Source organism: Peromyscus eremicus, unplaced genomic scaffold (assembly GCF_949786415.1).
Source record: "Peromyscus eremicus unplaced genomic scaffold, PerEre_H2_v1 PerEre#2#unplaced_541, whole genome shotgun sequence".
Taxonomy (NCBI): Eukaryota; Metazoa; Chordata; class Mammalia; order Rodentia; family Cricetidae; genus Peromyscus; species Peromyscus eremicus.
Window position 1 is genome coordinate 183,303 of NW_026734777.1, and position 21,358 is coordinate 204,660.

The 21,358-nt window shown below is 51.3% G+C and overlaps 1 protein-coding gene across 1 annotated transcript; it reads left to right on the forward strand.

Annotated features, from left to right (window-relative positions):
• The first annotated feature begins 15,131 nt into the window (after positions 1-15,131).
• Positions 15,132-20,913, forward strand: LOC131901863 (protein DGCR6-like). The gene is made up of 5 exons (XM_059252925.1): positions 15,132-15,309; positions 15,851-16,011; positions 19,477-19,577; positions 20,066-20,236; positions 20,800-20,913. Exons 1-5 carry the CDS (start codon positions 15,200-15,202, stop codon positions 20,881-20,883), a joined length of 627 nt encoding a protein of 208 aa, XP_059108908.1. The 5' UTR covers positions 15,132-15,199; the 3' UTR covers positions 20,884-20,913.
• The last annotated feature ends 445 nt before the right edge of the window (positions 20,914-21,358 follow it).

Below are 21,358 nucleotides of genomic sequence, written 5' to 3' on the forward strand. Positions count from 1 at the left end.
AGTTCTGCTTCCTGCCTGGAAAGGTGGAGGGAGGAACTCGAATTCTTGGAAGACTCGTCTGGATGTCATGGCCTCTGTGCCTCTGTGGAGATAGGACACCGCTGTAGCCTAAGCATTTTCAGGGTAGAGGGTGGGTGGTGTCGTGGGGAACCGTGACTCCAAATATCACAGGGCGGCTGGAATGGGACCTGTGCTTTGGCTCAGTCGGCTAGCTCTCTCAGGACTGCCCGTCATCAGCCTAGCCAAGGTCACCGGCAGCTGTCTCATTGAAAGAAGAAGCTTCTGGCTCCGGGGGCCACATGACTTTATCTAGATTCCATCAGCATGCTGAGCTGAGGTCCTGGTGAGTTTAAGCTTAAGAACCAAATAGCAGCAGAATTTGATTAGTGGTCTACCATAAGTGAAATGTAAATCCCAACAGAGTTGTGAACTACACTGGGGACGCTATGGCAGGTCAAAGGTTATGATGGTTTGAATGGGAATGGCCCCGTAGGCTCATGTTTGACTGCGTGGTCCCCACTTGGAAGAACTGTTTGGGAAGGATTGAGAGGTGTGGTCTTGTTGGAGGAGATGTATCAGGGGGGTGGGCTCTGAGGTTCCAGAAGACTCCTGTCATTCCCAGTCTATGTCTCTTTCTCTGCCTTATGGTTTTGGATGAAGATGTGAGCTCTCAGATCTTCCTTTGCTTCCCATCACGGACTCCAGCCCACTGAAAGTGTAAGCCAATTAAATGCTTTCTTTTATAAATTGCCTTTGCCACTGTGTTATCCCAGCAATAGAAAAGTAACTAAGACGAACAGCATGGGAAAGCAGACTAACTACACAAGGTGTTAGCAGACCAGGAGCTGTGTGATGGGAGGCAGGCACCACTATGAGGGCTCGTCATGACCGTTTTATCCAATGAGTCATCTGAAAATTCAGGAATAAGTGACTCTTTTTCTAAGCTTAAGGAATGATGGTTTAAAAAATAGAAAGGGGTCTTGACTTCTCTTGTTGTGGAGGTAGGAGTCATGGTTATAGCAGGATGCTGTGTAATTCCCATGCATACAATAATTGCATGCAACAACTAATTAAAATGCCAATTAACTAGTGCAGTTCTTGCATCTTATCACATATGTTCCCTACTTCAAACAGGAAAGTCAGACGATGTTAATTGAATTTAAAGAATGAAAATGTACTGTGAAAGGGGGGAAATTATGGAGATATAAATGAAATGTGTTGTCTTTCCTATCAGAGGCTTAAAAGAATCAAAAGAAATTCCATTTTTAAAGAAATTTGTTTTATGAACACTATATGCAAAAATCCCTTCCCCAGTCAGCACTGTTCTAAGATCAAAAGACTTTGTTCATAGTTATCCAGTAGCATAAGCGTGTGAAGCCAAGCTCTGAGCACTCAGAGACACAGGACCCCTTTGCACTAAGAATAACACTTGCCTGCTTGATTTGACATGGCTACATACATATCCTTCATCGGAAAACATTTTCCCCTGAAATACTTGGATTGTGTGGTAACTTTCTTGAGACCCCAGACCCATTTCTAATACTCTACTTCCTGGGGGAGATTCTGCATCAGTCGTGACCCTCTGGAGATGCGATTCTCCAGGACAGAGTCTGAAGGTGCAAATACACCTTGCTTGCTCCACAATTTCAATCATCTCAGGGGCTGTCTCTTCACTGGTGCTCCATTGCTGGCCCCGTCTGCATTCCCAATGTCTTTCCATGACCAGAAGCCTCATCATTAATCCTCAGCCCACCTTTATAGCAAGGAGTGCGGGGCAGCCCTTCCTGCTATGGCTGTGAGCCCCAGGTGCTGCCACCTGCCACTCCTAGAAGACTCCAGTCACAGCAATTTCATTCCAGCTCTTCTGTCTTTCCATTCCCCTCAGATACGGTTTCTAGATGGGACTCCTGTCTCCTTCACAGCTGTGCTCTGGACAACACACACTGTGTGGACTGAAAAGATCAGGAAGACATCCTCCAGGGCTGAGTGCGGGCACGGGCTTCCCTTACTGGGAAAAACGTAGGCTGTGCTGCAAGGTGGGCCGAAGGAAGCTCAGTGGTGGGGTGGAAGAGCACCCCCTCACATGCTTCCAAAGAAAACTTGAAATACATTCTAGGTTGCTTTGGAGTGCTCTCCTAAGAATGCATGTCATGATATTTATGAAAATGCAAATAAAAAACGGGGCAAGTCTCTCAGATGGTGAAGTGTGCTGTTCCCTAACAGAACTGGATCGCTTTGTTGGTGCCAATAGTTTCCCACCACAAGAACAAAAGGAAAGTAGAGCAAGATAGAAGGAGGAAATCATGAAGACACAGGACTGGGAAAGAGACCCTTGCCCTGGAGTCTGGTTAAAGCTCCTCCCCAGGTGAGAAGTAGGAATCCCAGCACAAATAACTTTGCTGCAAAGGCCCCAACAAGAATTCACATTCCTCGCTTACATAGGCTCATGTTAAAGTAACAAAAAGGGCCTTATGACCTTGGGAAGGGCCTCTCTCTTCTTCCCCGACATTTACTGAGAATCTCAGACTGCTACTTTTGTTTACAGTGAAAATATCCACTTTCTGCATCCCTGGTCTAGACTTTAACCTTATCAACTGTAATCCTGTCAGGGGCCCTCAGGAACCACCCTGTGCTCCCCCCATTTAGAGCAGGGCCACACTTGGATGACAGCTTCACACCCCACCAAAGTCCTGCATACAGCTATTGGAAGACAACGATGTGGATTCTCCCAGACGCCCAGGTCTGTGCTCTTAGACGTGTCTTACTTGTTTCTGAACATCACCGGTTTCTCTTAGTCCTCATCCTTGAGTCTATATTAAAATCTTCATTAAACCTGGACTCTGCTTTCTAATGGCTAGTCCTGAAATTCCTTTCTGAGTCAAAGCCACAAACCCCACTTTGCGGTTGGACAGTATTCCACAAGGGAGGCAAGCTTGGGCTGGGGTTGAACCTAGGAAGGAGACAGATGTAGAGCGGACACTATGTAACCGTCAGGTAGGTGGAGCTCACCAAGGAGTCTAGCCGTGGCCATTTTATGTCTGCACTGCTTCCACATGGGAATGAGCAGGACACAGGGGCCATGGTTGAAATCTCTGCACAGGGTGGGTCTCTTCTGAGATACCCAAGGAGATGTGGTCACTCCCCTGTTCCACTTCTTCAGTTGCTATGGTGTGCCAGGCACCTTCCTTTGTGGTATCTGGTGGGAGGCAGGATAGGAGGCAGGTTTCTATTCCTCAGACCTAGACTGCAAAAACAGACGGTGAAGGATGGGGCAGTGTCAGAACAGACAGAGGGGGATGGGGCAGTGGTGAAGGACAGACAGACAGAGGGGCTCCACAGCCTGGTTTTCCTGAAGCCAAGACGTGGCCCAGCCCCTGTTTTTCTCTGCTTTTGGAAGTCACCTCTACCTCTGAGACGGTTGTTCTGCCCAGGACCACATTTAAACAGAAAGCCACATGGGGCCACTTCACTAGCACAGTTGCAGAGCCTGCTAGTTGCAGGGAATATAGGGCCCCAGGGCAGCACACACTTCATACACTGATGGAGCTGGTCTCACAGTGGCCCCTGTTGTTCCCTTGTGTGGCCCTGAGGATGTCATCTTGACAGCATCTCTGACATGGGTTAAGATTGTCAGTTCCACACTCTGTGTGCTGTTCACAGATAGAGGGATCTTGGTCCTAGGTGTTCCTCTAGTGCAGGATCGGTGCCTGGAGTTCTCAGTTCTCTCATGACTGTGCTCAGCCCTGCACAGTTTTCCCCCAGGAGTTTCTGATCAGTGTTCTCCTTGGCTGGGATCTCCCTCAGTTATGTGAAAGTTTACTCCTCACCCTGTCCAGTGTGCTGGGTCACACCCGTTCATATACCTGCCCCCGGCTCCAACACAGGGCTAGGGGACAGGAGGGTGGGGTCCCAGTGACCACGCCCTGCCCTCCATCTCCGGCGACTCTGCTGTGTTGATGGAGTGTTTGCAGGCTTCTCCCACCCTGGTGTACATTCCCTGCCGGGCTTTCTCTGGACCTAGATGTGGCCTTCATTATTTCAACACCCCCAGGGCCTCACAGAGTGCATGTACCCATAAATGAGTGACCCCATCCAGTAGCCAACTCTTCCACAAGGGAAGCCCCAGAACAGAAAATCCCATCTTCCTCTTCCTCGGAGTCTAGAAGTCAGTGCTATCCAGTATGGCCACTGCATAAATGTGCTTTAGTAATTCATGCGTTTCATTAAGGAATTAAATAGAATCTAATCCTTTAGCCACACTTGCCCCGTCTCAGATGCCCCATAGAGCTACACGCCACTGATGATCAAGAACACGTTCTCTGCTTGGGCACCTGCTGGTGTTTCTGACTCAACTTCTGCCATGGCATGCTTTCCAAGCTCACCTAATGCAAAGGCCTGTCTGCCGCAGTGGAACCTCAGGGTGGTGCGGCTGGAGTTGGAGCGGTAATGACCCGATGGCGATGAGAAAGTGAGGTTTCCACAGGCTTGCTTTAAGATGGCTCCTCTTCCTCATCTTAAAGTTTACAACTGTTTGTAGTGTCTTGTGAAAGACCTCTGACTGGACAGACTCAGAGTATGAACCAAACAGTCCTGAGGAAGGAGCCAGGGTGCTGTGAGAGCCACGGTGATCTTAACAGGTGCAGGCAGAGGAGCACCAGTCACTACTAACTTACTGCTTCTGGTTGTGAGCCTGAAAAGGAGCTTCACTGAGCACCTGGACTCCAAAATGAGAACAAAGACTCTCAGGCAGGGACAGTTCTCCAGGTAGGGCCCAGTGAAAGACAGTGTCAAGAGCAGTCAGGTGCCACCCACTGAACATTAAAAAGGAAAGGTATGCAGGAATCTGCTTGTCATCTGCATATTCCAATAGTCTGGCGTGGAGTGGGCTGGCGCTGGCTGTACAGTCCTCCTCTCTCGCTCTGGTGTTTAAAGGTGGTTTTTCCCCGGGAGGGTATCTTTCCCACCTTTGCCACAGCAAATCTCAAATCCTTTAGCTGTGCTGGTAGCACCCCCTGGGAACTGTGTGCAAGAGATGCACAATGTGGACCCATGAGAGGAAGCTGCTGGGACAGGATTTGCTCACAGGCTCAATCCTATGAACCTGCTGACAGCAGCCCTCACATATGCCAAGTGGAGATGGGAAGTTGACCCCCTCTCTCTTCACTTTCAGCACTTGTAGGTTACAGGGCAGGCCAGCAGCCCTGAGTGGTGCAATGTACATGATACTGATAAATTGTATGGGTTGCTTGAACTCACTGAAAAGCTGGCTTTGGAAGTCAAGGTGGACCCCTGATTTCAGACCTAAGCATGTTTGCCTCAAATTGTCCTCCAGAGTCCTTTGTCTGGGGATGGCGCCACTAACTCTGTGACAGGGAGCAGAGAACAGCAAAACAGCCCAAAAAGAAACACACTGTGCCCTTGAGAACAGCTAGAAGGTGGAACCATTTCCAACAGAAGTTACTACTGTTTACTTCATGATATAAAAATGCCTGCAGTGGGAAGTTGGGTGGTGGTGGCACACACCTTTAATTCCAGCACTTGGGAGGCAGAGGCAGGCGGATCTGTGAGTTCTGGGCCAGCCTGGTCTACAGAGTGAGTTCCAGGAGAGCCAGGGCTACACAGAGAAACCCTGTCTCGATAAAACAAAACAAACAAACAAAAAATGCCTGAAACGGGAAAGAGAAGTAGAAAGTTGGAAGTTCAGCCATGGAGAGAAATCTCAATCAGGAACTCTAGTTGACTGCCTCCACTTCCGAGCTGATTTCCCCTGGATGATTTGAGGACCCTATTGAAGGATTTCCCCTATTTATCTATCACCATCCAACTATCCATTCCCTGGTATATATCTTTTCCTTTGCTTACTATATACTTAATAACCTCCTTCTCTGGATCCTATAGAGCCGATGAGAACAAGAAGGTCTCCCCTGAGATTGCTATGTGTGCCCCAGAATCCTAGTGCAATGAGGAAGACACGTAACTGAGCTCGTGTTGGCCTCTACCACTCACCCAACTTTATTTCAACTTGCTCACTTATGTGAGGTCTGTGTCCATCTTTCCTAGAACCCCTCTCTCTGTGGCCAGGCAGGATCCCAGAAAAGGTGCGGGAAGGGATAGCCATTGGCCTCTGGGAAGCAGGGGCGGGGGTTTCCTGTCCTCTGAGACCCACTGCGCGAAGCACAATGCTACCGAGCTCCCAAGTTCCAACACCCTCGTGGCTGTCAGATACACCCCCTTCCAGTCCTTCAGGGCATCAGAAACTCCAGCACCAGCTGTCAGGACTCTAGCTCCTTCCCTTACCTGCCGAGTAAGGGGGTTGAACAAGTCCTGACATGTCTAACCTTGGGTTTGTTATCTCTGATGCCTCCGAATGCACAGAGCTGGTGTGAGGATTAAACTTTTAAGGCTGACCCAAGATAATCACCACGACTGAAACACTCATTTCCCATGGCTACCCCATTGGTGCCACTGCTCTGTGCCAGCCAAAACTGAGAAACAAAAAGCATGTCATTGCCTCCACTGACTTTGTGAACTGTGAAGGAAAAAGCATGCCATTGCTTCCGCTTTGGCCGCTTCCCTCGTGGCCTCCTGTTTCTGCTCCTCCCTATCCCCTTTGCACTTTCCTGAGTCTCCTCCACACAGCTGAGGTCCATGGGACCTCCCTGTCTGAAAAGGGCTCCCTCCAGAACCTCTTCTTAGGTTTTCATATTGCTGAACAACGGTGCTGAGCAATCCTGAGGAACTAGGTTGTGGGTTGCAACATCTGGGCTCAGCTCCTGCGCTCTGTGCACACCCTGCCCCCACCCCAGCTCTCCTGCACTGGGACTCTGGGCACTCATCATCATTATTCTCCTTTTTGGAATCCACAGAGAGCAGTGAGGATGTCGGTGGGCATCAACAGAAGGAAGGAGGGTATAATGAGAGAAGATGGTAAAGCCAGCACGCACACTCCGGGCCACGGAGTGCGCTGCGCAGGGCTGAGGCGACCTTGACCACCTTCTCTCCGGCTACTCGGGGAAATCGGAGTAGAGAAAAGTATCGAGTAGGGTAAGACTTGCTCCAACATGGCAATTCCCATGGGTGCTGAGCAGATTCAGTGATCCCGTGAGGGTTGCCTGTGGCCTCCAAGACAGCTGGGAGGTGTGTGAGTTCTGGGGTCTTCAGCCTCAGTGGAGCCTGTGTGGCTCTGGGGAGACCTCGTGGCACTGAAGGTACTGGGTTCTATAGACTTTTCATATGTGTGTAATAAGCAAAGCACAATTAAGAGCTCAAAGTAAAGCCATGGCACCTTCAGTTCGGGTTGTATTGAGGACAGGACCATGAATTACATGTGTTCCTTTCACTTTTTTTGTGCTGACATAAGTCTACTTGGATTTATTCTATTTTAAGTGGCATTTCATTATTATACTGAAATACTTGAAGACATGTATATATATAAACTACCACAGCATAATTGCTTCTATTGAAAGGCACAGACAAGGTTTGATGGCAATGGAAAAAATAATTATTTTCAGGAAAAGGAAAGAACTCCCGGAAGCTGCCCATGTTCACAGTGCAGGGCGTGGCTCCACCATGGTCAGCAGGGCCCCTGCTCCTCAGGGTGCCTGATGGAGCTGAGCCCTTTCCATCCCAAGGCTGGAACAACCTCTTCAGCGGTAGGGCTCACTTTCATCGGAGTGAGCCCACCCAGATGGAGGCTGAGGAGGTGTGCTCCTGAGAGGCTGTTTACTGCAGGGGGGACACTTTTCTTCCTGGAAACAGGCCTTCCAGGTAGCAGAGAGCTAAAAGAGAAGGTTGTAGGAAGCGAGGAAAATTCCATTAGTTAGCCCACTGTTTTGTGGGATTTCCCGAATGCTTGTCCAGAAATGCCCTAAGAACTTGCTAAACACCTGGCACAGCCCAAGCTGTCAACCTAGTTAGATGATGTCAGCAGACCTCGGGCCTACTTCCTCCAGGTACAACAGCACCCCACTCCTCCATCATTCCCTGAGACTAAAAGAATATACTGTGGTCCCCCTACATGGCTGAAGCTTTTAGACTGCCATGCTGTCTCATAAACCTTTTGTGTGAACCAGGCCCTTCCCTAAACCTAAAGGCTGGTAGCCACGATGTCCTTATTCGAAAAAAGAAGTCTGGCCTTGGTGCCCAAGGTCACCTCCTAGGGCTGAGGAGGCCTGGAGTCCTATACAGCTTCCCCACAAGGTGGCTCTGCTCCCTAATCTCCACGGTGTCCCCCTGTGCTACAGATGCTCAGAGTGAGGTCCCCAAACTGAGACATTCCCATCAAGCCTGAAGTCAGAGGACAGGAACCATCTTGTCCTCTTACCAGACCAAACCCATGATCGTTTACCTTTTAACTGTGTAGCTTTGGAACTAGCCTCAGAAACATGTTGCATATTTAAAGTTGGAGGTTTTAACCTTAAGCCAGATATATCTACTGTTGTTGAAAATATACATCAAAGTACAAGCAGCCCACACAAGGCAGACCATAGTGAATTTTGTGAGCACAGTTGCCAAGTTTTGGCATGTCAGCTCCACAGCAGAAAGCCCTGGGAAACATCGAACTCAGCCTCTTGCCCCGTTCGTGCTAATGTGCTCAGAATGCTCAGTCCTAACTCACTTTGCTCTTGGAACCTTTCAAGTTAGACATTATTGTTCCACCCACAGGAGACTGCCATCGTGACTGAGTAGATTAACTACAACGCCCAGGGTATTGACAGTAGGTGTATAAATTTATAGGGATTGATATTCCATAACTAGTCATACTGTGGAATAACTAGTATCAATTAAAACAGTAGAAAGGTACATTTTTCAATAAAGCATGCTTCATGCCAGGGAGCTACATCTGAATTCTACCCAATATTTCAGACAGAAATGATGCCCTCTCCTACAGAGCATGGATCTGGGAGGAAGAACCTTTGCCACACTGTTCTCTTTGGATCAACAGTAAACACCATGGGAAAGGTGAATTACAGACCAAATGTGCCTGACCAGATTTGCCAAATCTAATGCCAACCATTGACATCTATCAGAGATGTTCGGAAAGAGAAGAAACTTAAGATTCCAGGGTAAGATGCTCAGGGGGCTGATGAGAACATGATCCCTCTGTTGGGCACTGAGAGTAAGGAGGAGGAACAGTAGGCATTTCACTGAGGCAGGGCCTAGATAGTCTGCAAGGAGGGTTCTCTGGTGGAGTGGCTATCAAGGGGGCTTTTAAAGAGGAGCGATGTCTCCAGCCCTGGACCACAGCATCTGGGCTGGTCAACAGGCTGTGGGAGTAGGTTCTGATGGAGAGGGAGGAGGCTGGGAAGGAGCACTTATTGGGTGCAGATGCTGTCTGTTCTCAGCCAGGTCTTCCTCCACCTGCTGTCAGATCAGTAGTGACCACACATGGGCATGTGGCAGCTTCCTCAACTAGCCTCTGTTGGGCCAGTTCATCTCTAAAAACTAGCAGTAACATTTCATCTAGGCCTGTCCAGTTAAATCCAAGCTTATTCACTGCGAGAGTGTTCTGTAAGTGGTTTGGAAAAGGCCTGAGATCTGAGCCACTTTGGAGCCAGAGGACCCACTAGCTCCTCAGGGAGTCAGTTGTCTGACCTCCAGGAGGAAGCCGATAGGTAAAGATGCTGGGGAAGAGAGACCTGAAGTGGGCTGCCCTGGTTTCTGCAAAGGGAAAATGGCATAGCTTATTTGGTCAGGATTGATCCGGACTTGACCGTTTTCTTGTCTCAGGCCTCATACATCTACTATCTCCATAGCCCCTTGGGGCTGACAAAATTTGGGGAAGGAAATGAAGGAGGCCCTCGCCTCCGATCAGAGGACTCTTGTGAACCAATGTTTCACATCTTGAGCCCGCTCTCCCTGTCCAGCTACAACAGTGGGTCCAACCACTGCTCAACTCACACACAACTCCCCCGCAAGGTCCATGTGGTGATAACAGATCCTCTGCATAAGCTCCCAGGCACCAGGCCCACGGGAACCCTGGGTAGGGACTTATCTTCCATGTATCATCTTCCACCCACATTTCCTTGCAAGATACAGCCACTTCTCACATCTGGCTCACGCTCTGGGCCCATGATGCCTCCAGCTTAGGCACACCACAAATGCAGCAACCGCTCTTCTTCAGGCTTTGTCTGAGGTTTTATACTACACCTCACAACATAGCACTAGTAAGTAGGCCCTAAGAACATTCCAGTATCACAGAGCAGGAACTGAGGACAGAAAGTGAAGCATCTTCCCCGTGTCACGTGGCTCACGGGGGACCTGCGTACAGGCTAGCCAGCAACCACGCCCAGGCTCTGGTCACTGTATTGCCTCCTCTCGGGGAGAGCCATGTCCTGCCATCAGCCTCACATAAGCGTTAAATTCCCAGCACACTGAGAGACCCTTCTTCCTAAGTCTTGCATTGACTCGTCTGGACCCTGGAGGTCAAGAACAGGAGAACCAGGAACCTGAAAACTATAATTTCTTATGGCCTTCAGCCACCGGTGTGTCAACGGTCACCCGTTTTAAATCTGTTTTCTAAGACTGTGGATTAAGAAGCAAAGACACTAAAACATTCGACCGTAAGACACACCAGAAACTGAGGCCCCAGGCTAGGAACGCTTGCGTCTGTGCCAGCAGGGCCTGCAGCCTCCCAAGTGCACCTGGGAAACACCAGAGTGGACACTGACCCTCCCCTCTGCAGGTCTAGCAGGCGCTCGCCACTGACTGCTATTTGCATATCAGTACTGAGACTGTGAGCAAAGGCTGTCTGCTGGACAGCAAAAAGGAGAAGGGAGCTGCTGGCAGCTCCCAGCCTGGCCTCTGTCCCCATGCTCAGCCGCTCGGTCAGACTTTAGTCAACGAAGACCCAAAAGCCTTTCCCTGAGACATCTGAAGCCAAGCAGCCACCTTGCTGCTTCTTTGGGCTTAAGTGCTTGTCTCCAGACATGGTCAGTTAGGGAGAGGCTAATTATCTATGCAACTGCTGCCGGGTAGGCGGTTGGTTTGGAATGCTCTGAGTTCTGAGCCAGTTGGCAATTCAGCAGACCACTGGCCCTCAGGGTGGTGCTGGTGGGCCGTGGGCATCTGGGCCCCTGGAGTTTAATAGGGCTTCACCCAGAGGAAAGACCATGTCTGTCAGCTCAGAGGGTGAAATAGCCCAGAGTTGACTCAGGATTCGGGCCAGGGCCCTTTTCAAGGAAACCAATCATTTCGCCATCGCCATCTTGAGTTAGGAGGATTTGGGAAAATGATGATAAGTCCTAGGCTTGCTATCCATGGCATGACCCAGAGATCTCTGAGGGTCAGGAATCTCTGAACAGGTTTTTCTGCCCTGCAGTCATTACTGCCCTGTGGCGTGCTGGGGGAATCCAGTTATCTAAGCTGCAGTGTGCTCAATCATAAGGTAGAAGTCATGGTCCCTCACCGCCACACCCTGCATCACATCACACCACTGGCTTTTCCAGGAGCTGTGACCAAGTGCCCTACTGAAGTCACCGTGACACCAGGTCCTGTTAATTCTTCCAGACACATGACTGAAGATTTTTTAGGTAGCACTTACGAAGTACCAGACATTTTTCTTCATGTTTTTTTTTTCTGTTTATTTTCAAAATAACGAAATACTAGCAAGCAGGTCTGGTGGCAGTTCTATGTTGAAGAACAGGAAACTGAGACACCAAGGGGCTGAGCACTATCCCCAGCTTGGCCTGAAGGCCACCAGGAGCTGGCAGCCCCTGTGAAGAGTGTCCACCTGCTGTATACTGCTCATCTCAATCACTCCTGCCCCTGCCTACTTAAACACAGACTAGAGATAAATATCAGTGATCAGCATCCTGCACACACTATATGAACACTGCTGAATACAGTGGTTCATAGGTTTAACCTGCACTCAGTAGTTCAGGACCTGATGTTGTCAGTCCAGAGACTACTCATATGCGCATAACCTATCAACACAGCATTACTGGTATTTTCGCCCACTTTGACTGCTGTATGGTATTTCATAACATGCAGGGACTGAATGTGCCTTTAGTCTCCTCATTCCAGTCAGCAGCTGCCCCACTTCTCACAGTGTCACAACGTACCTGCCTGCTGTCCAGCGACAACACAACGGAGGGTGAGCAGTGACTGCATCCTCTCCGGTTTGCTGTGTGATACACACGTGACACCATGATGCACACATACATGAATAAGGTGTGTGTCCCCTCTTTGAGTCACTGCAGGGTTCAGCATATTCCATTGTGACATGATGCAGCTGAGCTTTGTGGTCTTTGATGACATGACACCCTCAGGAACATCGTGACATACTGTGAATCAAGGGCTGGTCCCTCTTTGGCTTGTCTTATAATTATTAGATAAACATTAGATATTAGGTCTATTATGTAGTTACCCAAAGTGACAAAAATGTGTGCCCCCTACAGTTGTCATATATCTTATGTGACACAGTGTAAGACAATCTAAGCCCTCCGTTGTCACATAGTACCATGTGGCACGTGGCTGGTACCTCTCTCCTCTCAACCGATACATTCCATTTATGCATATCTAATGTATCTCAGGTCCGCATCCCAGCTCATCTTGTACATGACATTTTACATAACGTAGAGTGAAGACTCACACCTGATATGAGGACAGATTGCAGCCCTGGCACATCGCATTAATGTCACAGATGATGTCCCATCACCTGTGTGAGAGACTGTGGCTCACGATCTGCATACTGTCTCTGGACTGTCATATTAAGCAAAAAGGTGAAAAACTGTAACTCCAGCCTCCATTCCTGACCATCTTAAGGTACCGTCTATGCACAGTGGCCTGATGTGATGCTCTGTTCTCCTCTGGATGACTGTGTGACATCATGATGTAATGTGGCTCAGTCACCATTTCCTCTCCCAGATGTCATATGACATCTTATGACTTAGTGACATGATATGTAGAGATATGTATCTTCCATGAGCTGTCATATGATATCACAGGCGGCATGGCGGCACCATGGTGATATTCCAGTCTCCATCCCTCTCGGCTGTCATAGGGTGTAAATGTTAGGGAAGCAATGTGCCTTAGCTCTCAGCTTTCAGGGGGCCTCGTAAGGAACACAGTAATATTGTGTCTCAGCCATGTGTCCCTGTTGGGGTCTGTTAGTTTGTGTCTTAATCAGTGTGTTAAAGAGACAGTTAAGAATTGCTCACACTCCAATATCCAGAGTTGAGTACGTGAACATTTCATTTTTTTAGGGCCAAAGTCTCACGTATCTCAGGCCAGCCTGGAACTCACTATGACAGAGATGACCCTGAGCTCCTGATTGAGCCTCCAGTTACCGAGTACTGGGATTACAGGGGGGCACCACCATGCCCGCTTTCTGTGGTGCTGCAGATAGAACCCCGGTGCATCATGCAGAGTAGGCAAGCGCTCTACCAACTGAGCGACATCCCTGCACTGGCTGCTTTTGTGTGTCAACTTGGCACAAGCTAGAGTCATCAGAGAGGAAGGACCCTCAGTTGAGGAAATGCCTCCATGAGACCCAGCTGTAAGGCATTTTCTCAGTTAGTGATGAACGAGGGAGGGCCCAACCCATGGTGGGTGGTGCCATCCCTGGGCTGGTGGTACTGGGTTCTGTAAGAAAGCAGGCTGAGAAAACCAGGGGAAGCAAGCCAGTAAGCAGCTCTCCCCCATGGCCTCTGCATCAGCTCCTGCCTCCAGGTTCTGGCCACGTTTGAGTTCCTGTCCTGACTTTCTTCAGTGATGAACAGCAATGCTGAAGTGTAAGCCTAATAAATCCTTTCCTCTCCACCTTAGTTTTTGATCGTGGTGTTTTGTTGCAGCAATGGAAACTCTTAACAGACAATCTCCAGCTGCAGATGACTTTTAAGTGTATGATTTAAATGATTCATCATAATTTGGTATACTGTCAACATTAAATTACAGTTACTTTGGAGTATATTTATTCATGCCAATTACTTCTTCATGTACAGGTGTCTTAGTGACTTTTCTATTGCTGTGCAGCCACTACGACCAAGGCAACTTATAGAAGGGGTTATCAGGGTCTTCGTTTCAGAAGGTGAGTCCATGACCATCATAGTGGGGAGCATGGCATCCGACAGGCAGGCAAGGCCCTGAGGCAGTAGCTGGTAGCTTACACCTTGATCCATAAGCATGATGTAGTGATGGGGTGCAGGGAGGGGGGGTGCACCAGCCCCCGGTGACACATCTCCTCCTACAAGGCCACACCTCCTAATCCTTCCCAAATAGTCCCACCAACCGAGGACCAAGTATTCAAATGTATGAGCCTATGGGTCCATTTTCATTCAAACCACTAAAAGGTTTCTTCACTGTCATTTTAAGTTATTCAGATCTGAATTCACTACTTCAGAGCTTATCGTGGCCCGAGAAGATAAAAAGAATGCAACCAGACGCTTCAACGACATACAGATAGATAGACAGACAGACAGACAGATAGATAGAAATAGAGATATAGATGACACTGCATGGAATGTAACTGTAAAAGTGTCAGCCTTTCTGCAGTGGCATAGTGTAAGAAACCCTGCTTTAGGAAGGTGTCATTCCTCTTACTCATGCTGCAAGCTAAGAATTTTGACACTGCCAGGGGCTGGGGAGATGGCTTAGTGGGTAAAAAACCTGCTGAGCAAGCGCGAGTTCAACTCCCAACACCCTTTTCTTTTCCATTCTCCAGTTGTAGACTGTTGCTGTGGTTTACAGCTTGTCTGTGGGGTGGGGCTTCTTTTAAGCTCTAATAAAATTGTCCTTGTGCTTCCATGTGAGTTCATTCTTAAATTATTTTATGAATGAGGCTAAAAAGGGAAGCTGGATTTCCGCTGTATGGTTCTCCTGCAGTCTCCAGGGTGGAGGACAACAGTCCGGCCAGCGTCCGGCCTCCAGCGGCCTGAGTCCGCGCACACTCCGTGCTGGCCGGACCCGCTTCTTTAAAACACCGGGATGCAGAGGTCAGGTCGTGCACCTCCGAGGTCAGGTCCCTACGGGAGCCCAGCGAGCCCCAGCTCCACCCCACTCCCCTCGCTCCGACCGAGCGCGTCCAGCAGCCTCTGGAGGGGAGGGGCGGGTCTTACCGAGCGTGACGCACGGCGCGGAGAGCCCACACTTACCGGAGGGGCGGGGCGCATGCGTCATCCGCGCCGGAGCTTGACGTAGGGGGCGGGGCTCGCCGGAGCGTCCGGGAGAGGCGGACTGGGGGGCGGCGGGCGGCCGGGCTATGGACCGCTACGCGGGCGCCGGGGACGAGGCTGCGGACCGGGCCCGGCAGCAGGAGCGGCACTACCAGCTGCTGTCAGCGCTGCAGAGCCTGGTCAAGGAACTGCCCAGGTTCGGGGCCGGGCCGGGGGCCGTCGGCCAGGGGCGGGGGGCGTGGACCAGGGGCCGGGCGGCTGGGGTTATCGGGGACCGGGGAGCGGAGGCCGGGGACCGAAGGGAGGTGGGCGGGGGGCGGGGAACGGGGAGCGGAGGCCGAGGGGGGAGCCCGGGGGGCGGGGGCCGGGGAGCGGAGGCTGGGGGGATCGGGGGCCGGGGAGCGGAGGCCGGGGACCGAAGGGAGGTGGGCGGGGGGGCGGGGAACGGGGGCCGGGAGGAGGGGACCGGGGTGGGAGGCGGGGACGGAGGGTTAGGGGCCGTGAGCCGGAGCAGGAGCCGGGGTCCGGGTTGGGGGTCGGAGCGTAGGCGGGGGTCCGGGTTAGGGGCCGGAGCGGGGGCGGGGGTCCGGGTTAGGGGCCGGAGCGGGGGCGGGGGTCCGGGTTAGGGGCCGGAGCGGGGGCGGGGGTCCGGGTTAGGGGCCGGAGCGGGGGCGGGGGTCCGGGTTAGGGGCCGGAGCGGGGGCGGGCGCCGCGCTCACCCGGCGGTCTGCCCGCAGCTCCTTTCAGCAGCGCCTGTCTTACACCACGCTCAGCGACTTGGCCCTGGCACTGCTCGATGGCACTGTGTTCGAGATCGTGCAGGGGCTTCTGGAGATCCAGCACCTCACCGAGAAGAGCCTGTATAACCAGCGACTGCGACTGCAGAACGAACACCGAGGTGTGTGTGTGGGAGGGACCTTCCCAGGGCGTCTCTGGTCGCAGAAGCATTGGGTGGTGCAGAGCCCGTCTATGCTTGCCCTTTTAGCCCGCTGCTCAGAAACTTCTTACTTGGGTCCCCAGGTCCCCGCATTCTCCTAGACAGGATGGGCCTTGCTGCTTGTAGGTCTGTTGACAGGTCTGTGGTACCGGTTAGATAGCAGCCGGTTATTCGTAGCTCCTTCCTATAAATTATACTAGGCTGCTCCCGTTGTACCTTCAGGTCTCCCTCCCATTTTATTTGATCCGAGCTTGACTCGGTTCACACAGTGTAGGAAAGATGAAGGCCTAGTGTGACAGTGTCCCCGTGCTCTCCACTAATACTTCGCTCTAGATCTTTGGGCTTTGTTATTACTTTGGATTTTGATACTGAGGACTGAACCCAGGGCCTCTCAACATGCTAATCAAGTTTTCTGTATTGAGTTACATTTACATGCAAACATTCCCAGCCTTTCTGGGACAGGTCGTGTCTGTGTGCTGCCAGACAGGAGTTCCCCCATTAGAAATGTGTGTTGCGGGCGGCGGTGGTGGTGCACGCCTTTAATCCCAGCACTCGGGAGGCAGAGGCAGGCGGATCTCTGTGAGTTCGAGGCCAGCCTGTGCTACCAAGTGAGTTCCAGGAAAGGCACAAAGCTACACAGAGAAACCCTGTCTCGAAAAACCAAAAAAAAAAAGAAAAAGAAAAAAAAAAAAAAGAAAAAGAAATGTGTGTTGCATTTTGTTAAAACCTTTGCAGTTCCTATGGAGATGATCAGGTGGCTTTTCTGTTACTACAGTGAGTGACAATGATTTTTCTAAATTCCTGACATGAACTGCATCCTGGAAATCCGTTCTGTATAGCCATGATGTATTTTTCTTTTCTGTATGTTGTTTTTTAAATTGTGTGTAGGTCTGTGTGTAGTGTTCATGTGGGTGTGTCCACGTATATGTGTGCTCATGCATGTGGAGGCCAGAGGTAGGCATGATGTCCCAGGTAGGGTTACTATTGCTGTGATGAAACACCAGGACCAAAAGCCACTTGAGGAAAGGGTTTGTCTTACACTTAAGCATCACTGTTCATCATCGAAGGAAGTCAGGGCAGGTCTTGGGGACAGGAGCAGATGCAGAGGCCATGGAGGGGTGCTGCTTATTGGCTTGCTCCTCATGGGTTGTTTGGTCTGCTTTCTTACAGAACCCAGAACCACCAGGTTCTGGTGGCACCAGAGATGGCACCATCCACAATGGGGTTCTCCCTCCCCCATCAATCACCAATTAAGAAAATGCCCTACAGGCTTGTCCACAGCCCAGTCCTATGAAGACATTGTCTTAATCAAGGCTTCCTTCTCTCAGATGACTTTAGCTTGTGTCAAATTGACATAAAAGTAAAGCCGGGTAGTGGTGCACGCCTTTGATCCCAGCACTCAGGAGGCAGAGGCAGGTGGATCTCTGTAAGTTCGAGGCCAGCCTGGGCTACAGAGTGAGTTCCAGGAAAGGCACAAAGCTACACAGAGAAACCCTGTCTTGGAACTAACCACACAGCAACAAATGTCTTCCTCTGTTTCTCGCCGCCTTATTTTTTTACACCAAACCTGGAGCTCACAGATTTGATCCTGTGGCTGGCCATTGAACTATAGGGAGCAGCCTGTCCCTGCCTCCCCAGTGCTGAGCCTACAGAGCACGCTGCTGTGCCCAGCTCTTGACATGGGGGCTCATTTATTGACTGAGTCACTTCCCATCTTGGTCTGTTGAATTTGATTCATGAGAATCTTAGGCGTTTTGCCTCATTCCTGATAGACAACAACCTTTCCAATTTTTTTGTAATATTTTTGTGGGTATGAAGATAATGCTTGCCTCAGAATGATTTAGAAGTCTCTTCAGTTTTCCAAGAGTTTTATTTCTTCACCAAATGTTGGAGTGGCTGTGTCTTTTTGTTAATGTTTTGATAGAGGTATATGGTGTATCTAGTTCATAAGTACATGACTCAGTTCATTATTTTCTTTGCTTTCTTGGTTTACTAAGACAGTGTAGTCTAGAATTGGCAGTCCTCCTGCCTCAGCGTCTCCAGTGCTGGGATGCCAAGTCTGGGCCAGGCCCTGCTTTGCTCACTGTTTTCAGTGTCCTGACTGCCTTGTGTGACCAGTAGGAGGCTTTGCCTGGCTCCTTCTCTTACATCCATCATTCTTCCAGCACTTTCCTTCTGGTACCAGAAAGGAAAGACCTCCACTCTTACTTTTAATTGTTCTCCCCCGACTTGATCTGGAATTGGCCATTACTCTGCGGAGCCCCTTTATCTGGAATGTTTTGGTACCTGCCTCAGGCCTTCGCCATTTGTCTTTCAGAAGGCTTGGCCCAGGCACAGGTGCACCTGGCAGTGGGAGCCTCCGCGGCCTTCAGCCAGATCCAGAAGGTGGTGATGGGATGGGCACCTTGATTCCCTTGGTCATTACCATGCCCAGGCCCCTCCTGAGCGAGTGGCCAGAATGGACTCTGGGGATTGGCCTGGGACTTGTAGCAGTGTTGGCTGAGTGACTGAGGGACGTGTCATGCACGTGCCCGTTGCCACAAGCCGTGTGTCTACCTCTTGTTCGCTGCAACCAGATAATCAGGCGGCCTCTTTCCTGTCCTTGTGTTGGTACTTATATTGAGGTGCCCCTCATTTTCAAACAACAACGATGTCATTGAAATACGTACAAAACGTACAGAACGAGGGCACTGTAGAGGCTCAGACTCAAGGCGCCTCCCTGAAGAGAGCTGTCCTGTGAATCTCCTCTAGGAGTAGGAGTGTTAGGTTTTGAGTTTTCTCAGGGCCAGCCAGCCACACTCCCATTTTATGTGCAGACTGGTGTGGTACGTTCCACTTTGTGATGGCAATTCCATGTCTGTCTGTCACTGTTCCCATCAGGGCATGTAGTTTGTACATGTCCATACGTGTGGCACAGTTGATCAGGGACCAGGTACTTTGCCTGCTGGTAGAGGGTAAAACAACAGACTTCCAGTGCAGGACCCTGCTGGCTCACAGTATGAGCCTGTGCACACCCTTCACCTCTGCTGGCTGCTGGGCAGTGGCTGCTCTGCTCACCTATAGGGCAGCACCAAGCTTGATTTGACCCAGCAGCACCACTGGCAGACAGAGCCCCTTCCTTCTCTTATGGGCTTCTTTCTGGCTCTTTAGTACTTCCGTAGGTGTCCTTGGGTGATGTCCTGTGGATGGTGTTGAGGACAGCACAGCTAGAACTGTGCCGCCTGAATCCAGCGACTGGCTGCCTCAGGCACCTGTGTGCCTCCTGTCCCTGCCCTGGGTGTACTGAGCTCTGAGGTCATTGCCATCCCTGCCTAACCTGCAGCCCTCTCTTAGCACCCTGGAGGCGAAGGACTTCTTAGACTAGGCCTCTAACCCTGCCCCCTCTTCCCACCACCTCTCTTGCTGACAACTCTCTTTCCCTCCTAGTGCTCAGGCAGGCTCTGAGGCAGAAGCATCTGGAAGCCCAGCAGACCTGCCGGCCCCACAACTTGCCAGTTCTCCAGACAGCTCAGCAGTGCGAGCTGGAGGTAGGAGCTGGGGCGGGAGAGCTGGGCCTGGCTCCGTGGAGGGGCGGAGGGGGGTTCAGGAGCGGAGCTCATGGCTTGCTGGAGGCTTGGTGAGGTCCAGCTCATGGCTTCTCCCCATGGGGACTGAGATACCCTAGCTGAGAGGAGTCCCAGCCCATCTGTCACTCCTGTTCCTCCCAACAAGCATCTCTGTGGACTGGAGCCTACATAAGCAGTCACTGAGTCAGGGTGCTGAAGTGCAGTGGCTGGATGGCCAGAGCAGTCGGGGAGGATCTGGGGTCAGCTGTAGACCCACAGGCCAACAGGCCATGGCGTTAGAGTGGTGGCCCCAAGGGGCTGGGACTGTTGGGTAGCCTTATGGAGCCCCTCTGCTGAGCCACAAGCAAGGATGCCGTGGCCCTGGAACCAGAACCACCTTGGGTGGGCAGGGTAGCCAGGAAGAAGGAGCAGGCAGGGATGTTTGAGGCATCCCTGGGCGGAAGCCCTAGCAGGAGCCACCCTCACTCAAGACATGGCAGGCCATGGAGCATCGAATCCGGGAGGAGCAGCAGGCCATGGACCGCAAGATTGTCCTGGAACTGGACCGGAAGGTTGCTGACCAGCAGAGCACACTGGAGAAGGCAGGGGTAGCTGGTTTCTACGTGACCACGAATCCTCAGGTCAGCACCTAGGCCGGCCCTACTGAAGCCTGTGTCCCTGGCCCCTGAAGGTTCGGTTCTACCTGGAGCTTGTTTTGTTGGTGTATTGCTTGTTTTGTTTGTATTTATTTACACTTTTGGGGGACAAGGTCTGCTGTACTGCTCACGCTGGCCTTGAACCTGAAGTCCTCCTGCCCTGGCTTCTAAGCATGGGAATACAGGCATATGTTAATACACCAAGTCCCTGGAGTCTTGGCACATTGGTTCTTCATGAAGCTTAGTTACTGGTGGGCAGAGGTGAGGTGGAAGGCCCTGGGAAGGGCGTGGAGGTAATGCCCACCTGTCCAGCCTTGCAGAGGCTTCCACCTACCTCCTGCATGCTAGCCTCCCGTGGCCACTCTAAGGAAGCCAGTCAGAGACTGCTGCCCTAGGTGCCAAGGGCCAGATTCTCCCTCTGCCTGGCCATAGCCACCTTCCCCTTAGCCTTACTGCCTGACGTCTTCTAGGCCCTTGTATATCTCAGGCCTAGACGAAAGGGCATGGGGTGTCGGGTTGGCCCTTACAGGGCCTCTCTTACATCCCAGGAGCTGACGCTGCAGATGAACCTGTTGGAACTCATCAGGAAGCTGCAGCAGAGGGACTGCCAGGTGGGGAAGGCAGCCCTGTGACCAGGAGGGCCCTGCTGTCCTCCACTGCCTGGGACAGCTGGCAGCACTGCCTTGTCACAGTTGCCAGGACGCTGCCAGCTGTCAACAGGTCTGTCTTGGTGAGGAGACGCTGGTTAGATGCTGGCTGCACCTGCAGCTGTCCTCAGTCCAGATTTGGAGGAGGGGTCCAAGCAACAGGAATGGTATCGCGAGAAGGTCCCATGACTGAATGTTGAGCCTTCCCCTCTGGGCATACCCACATTCCCTCCAGGCTTGGCTTTTGCTTGTTCTGGTGTGGCCCCAGCTCTGGGTAGAAGCTCCGGAGCCCAAGTCGTGTGTGGCCTAAAAAAATAAAGACTCCAGCACATGCTTTGTGCCCACGCTAGCTAGGATCCTCTCCTAGTGGCTCTGGCCATGCTGGAGCCAGCAAAGAGGCAGAGACCATGGGCAGTGGCCTTCTGAGATACCCAGTCAAGCCCTTATGCCTTTCACTGTC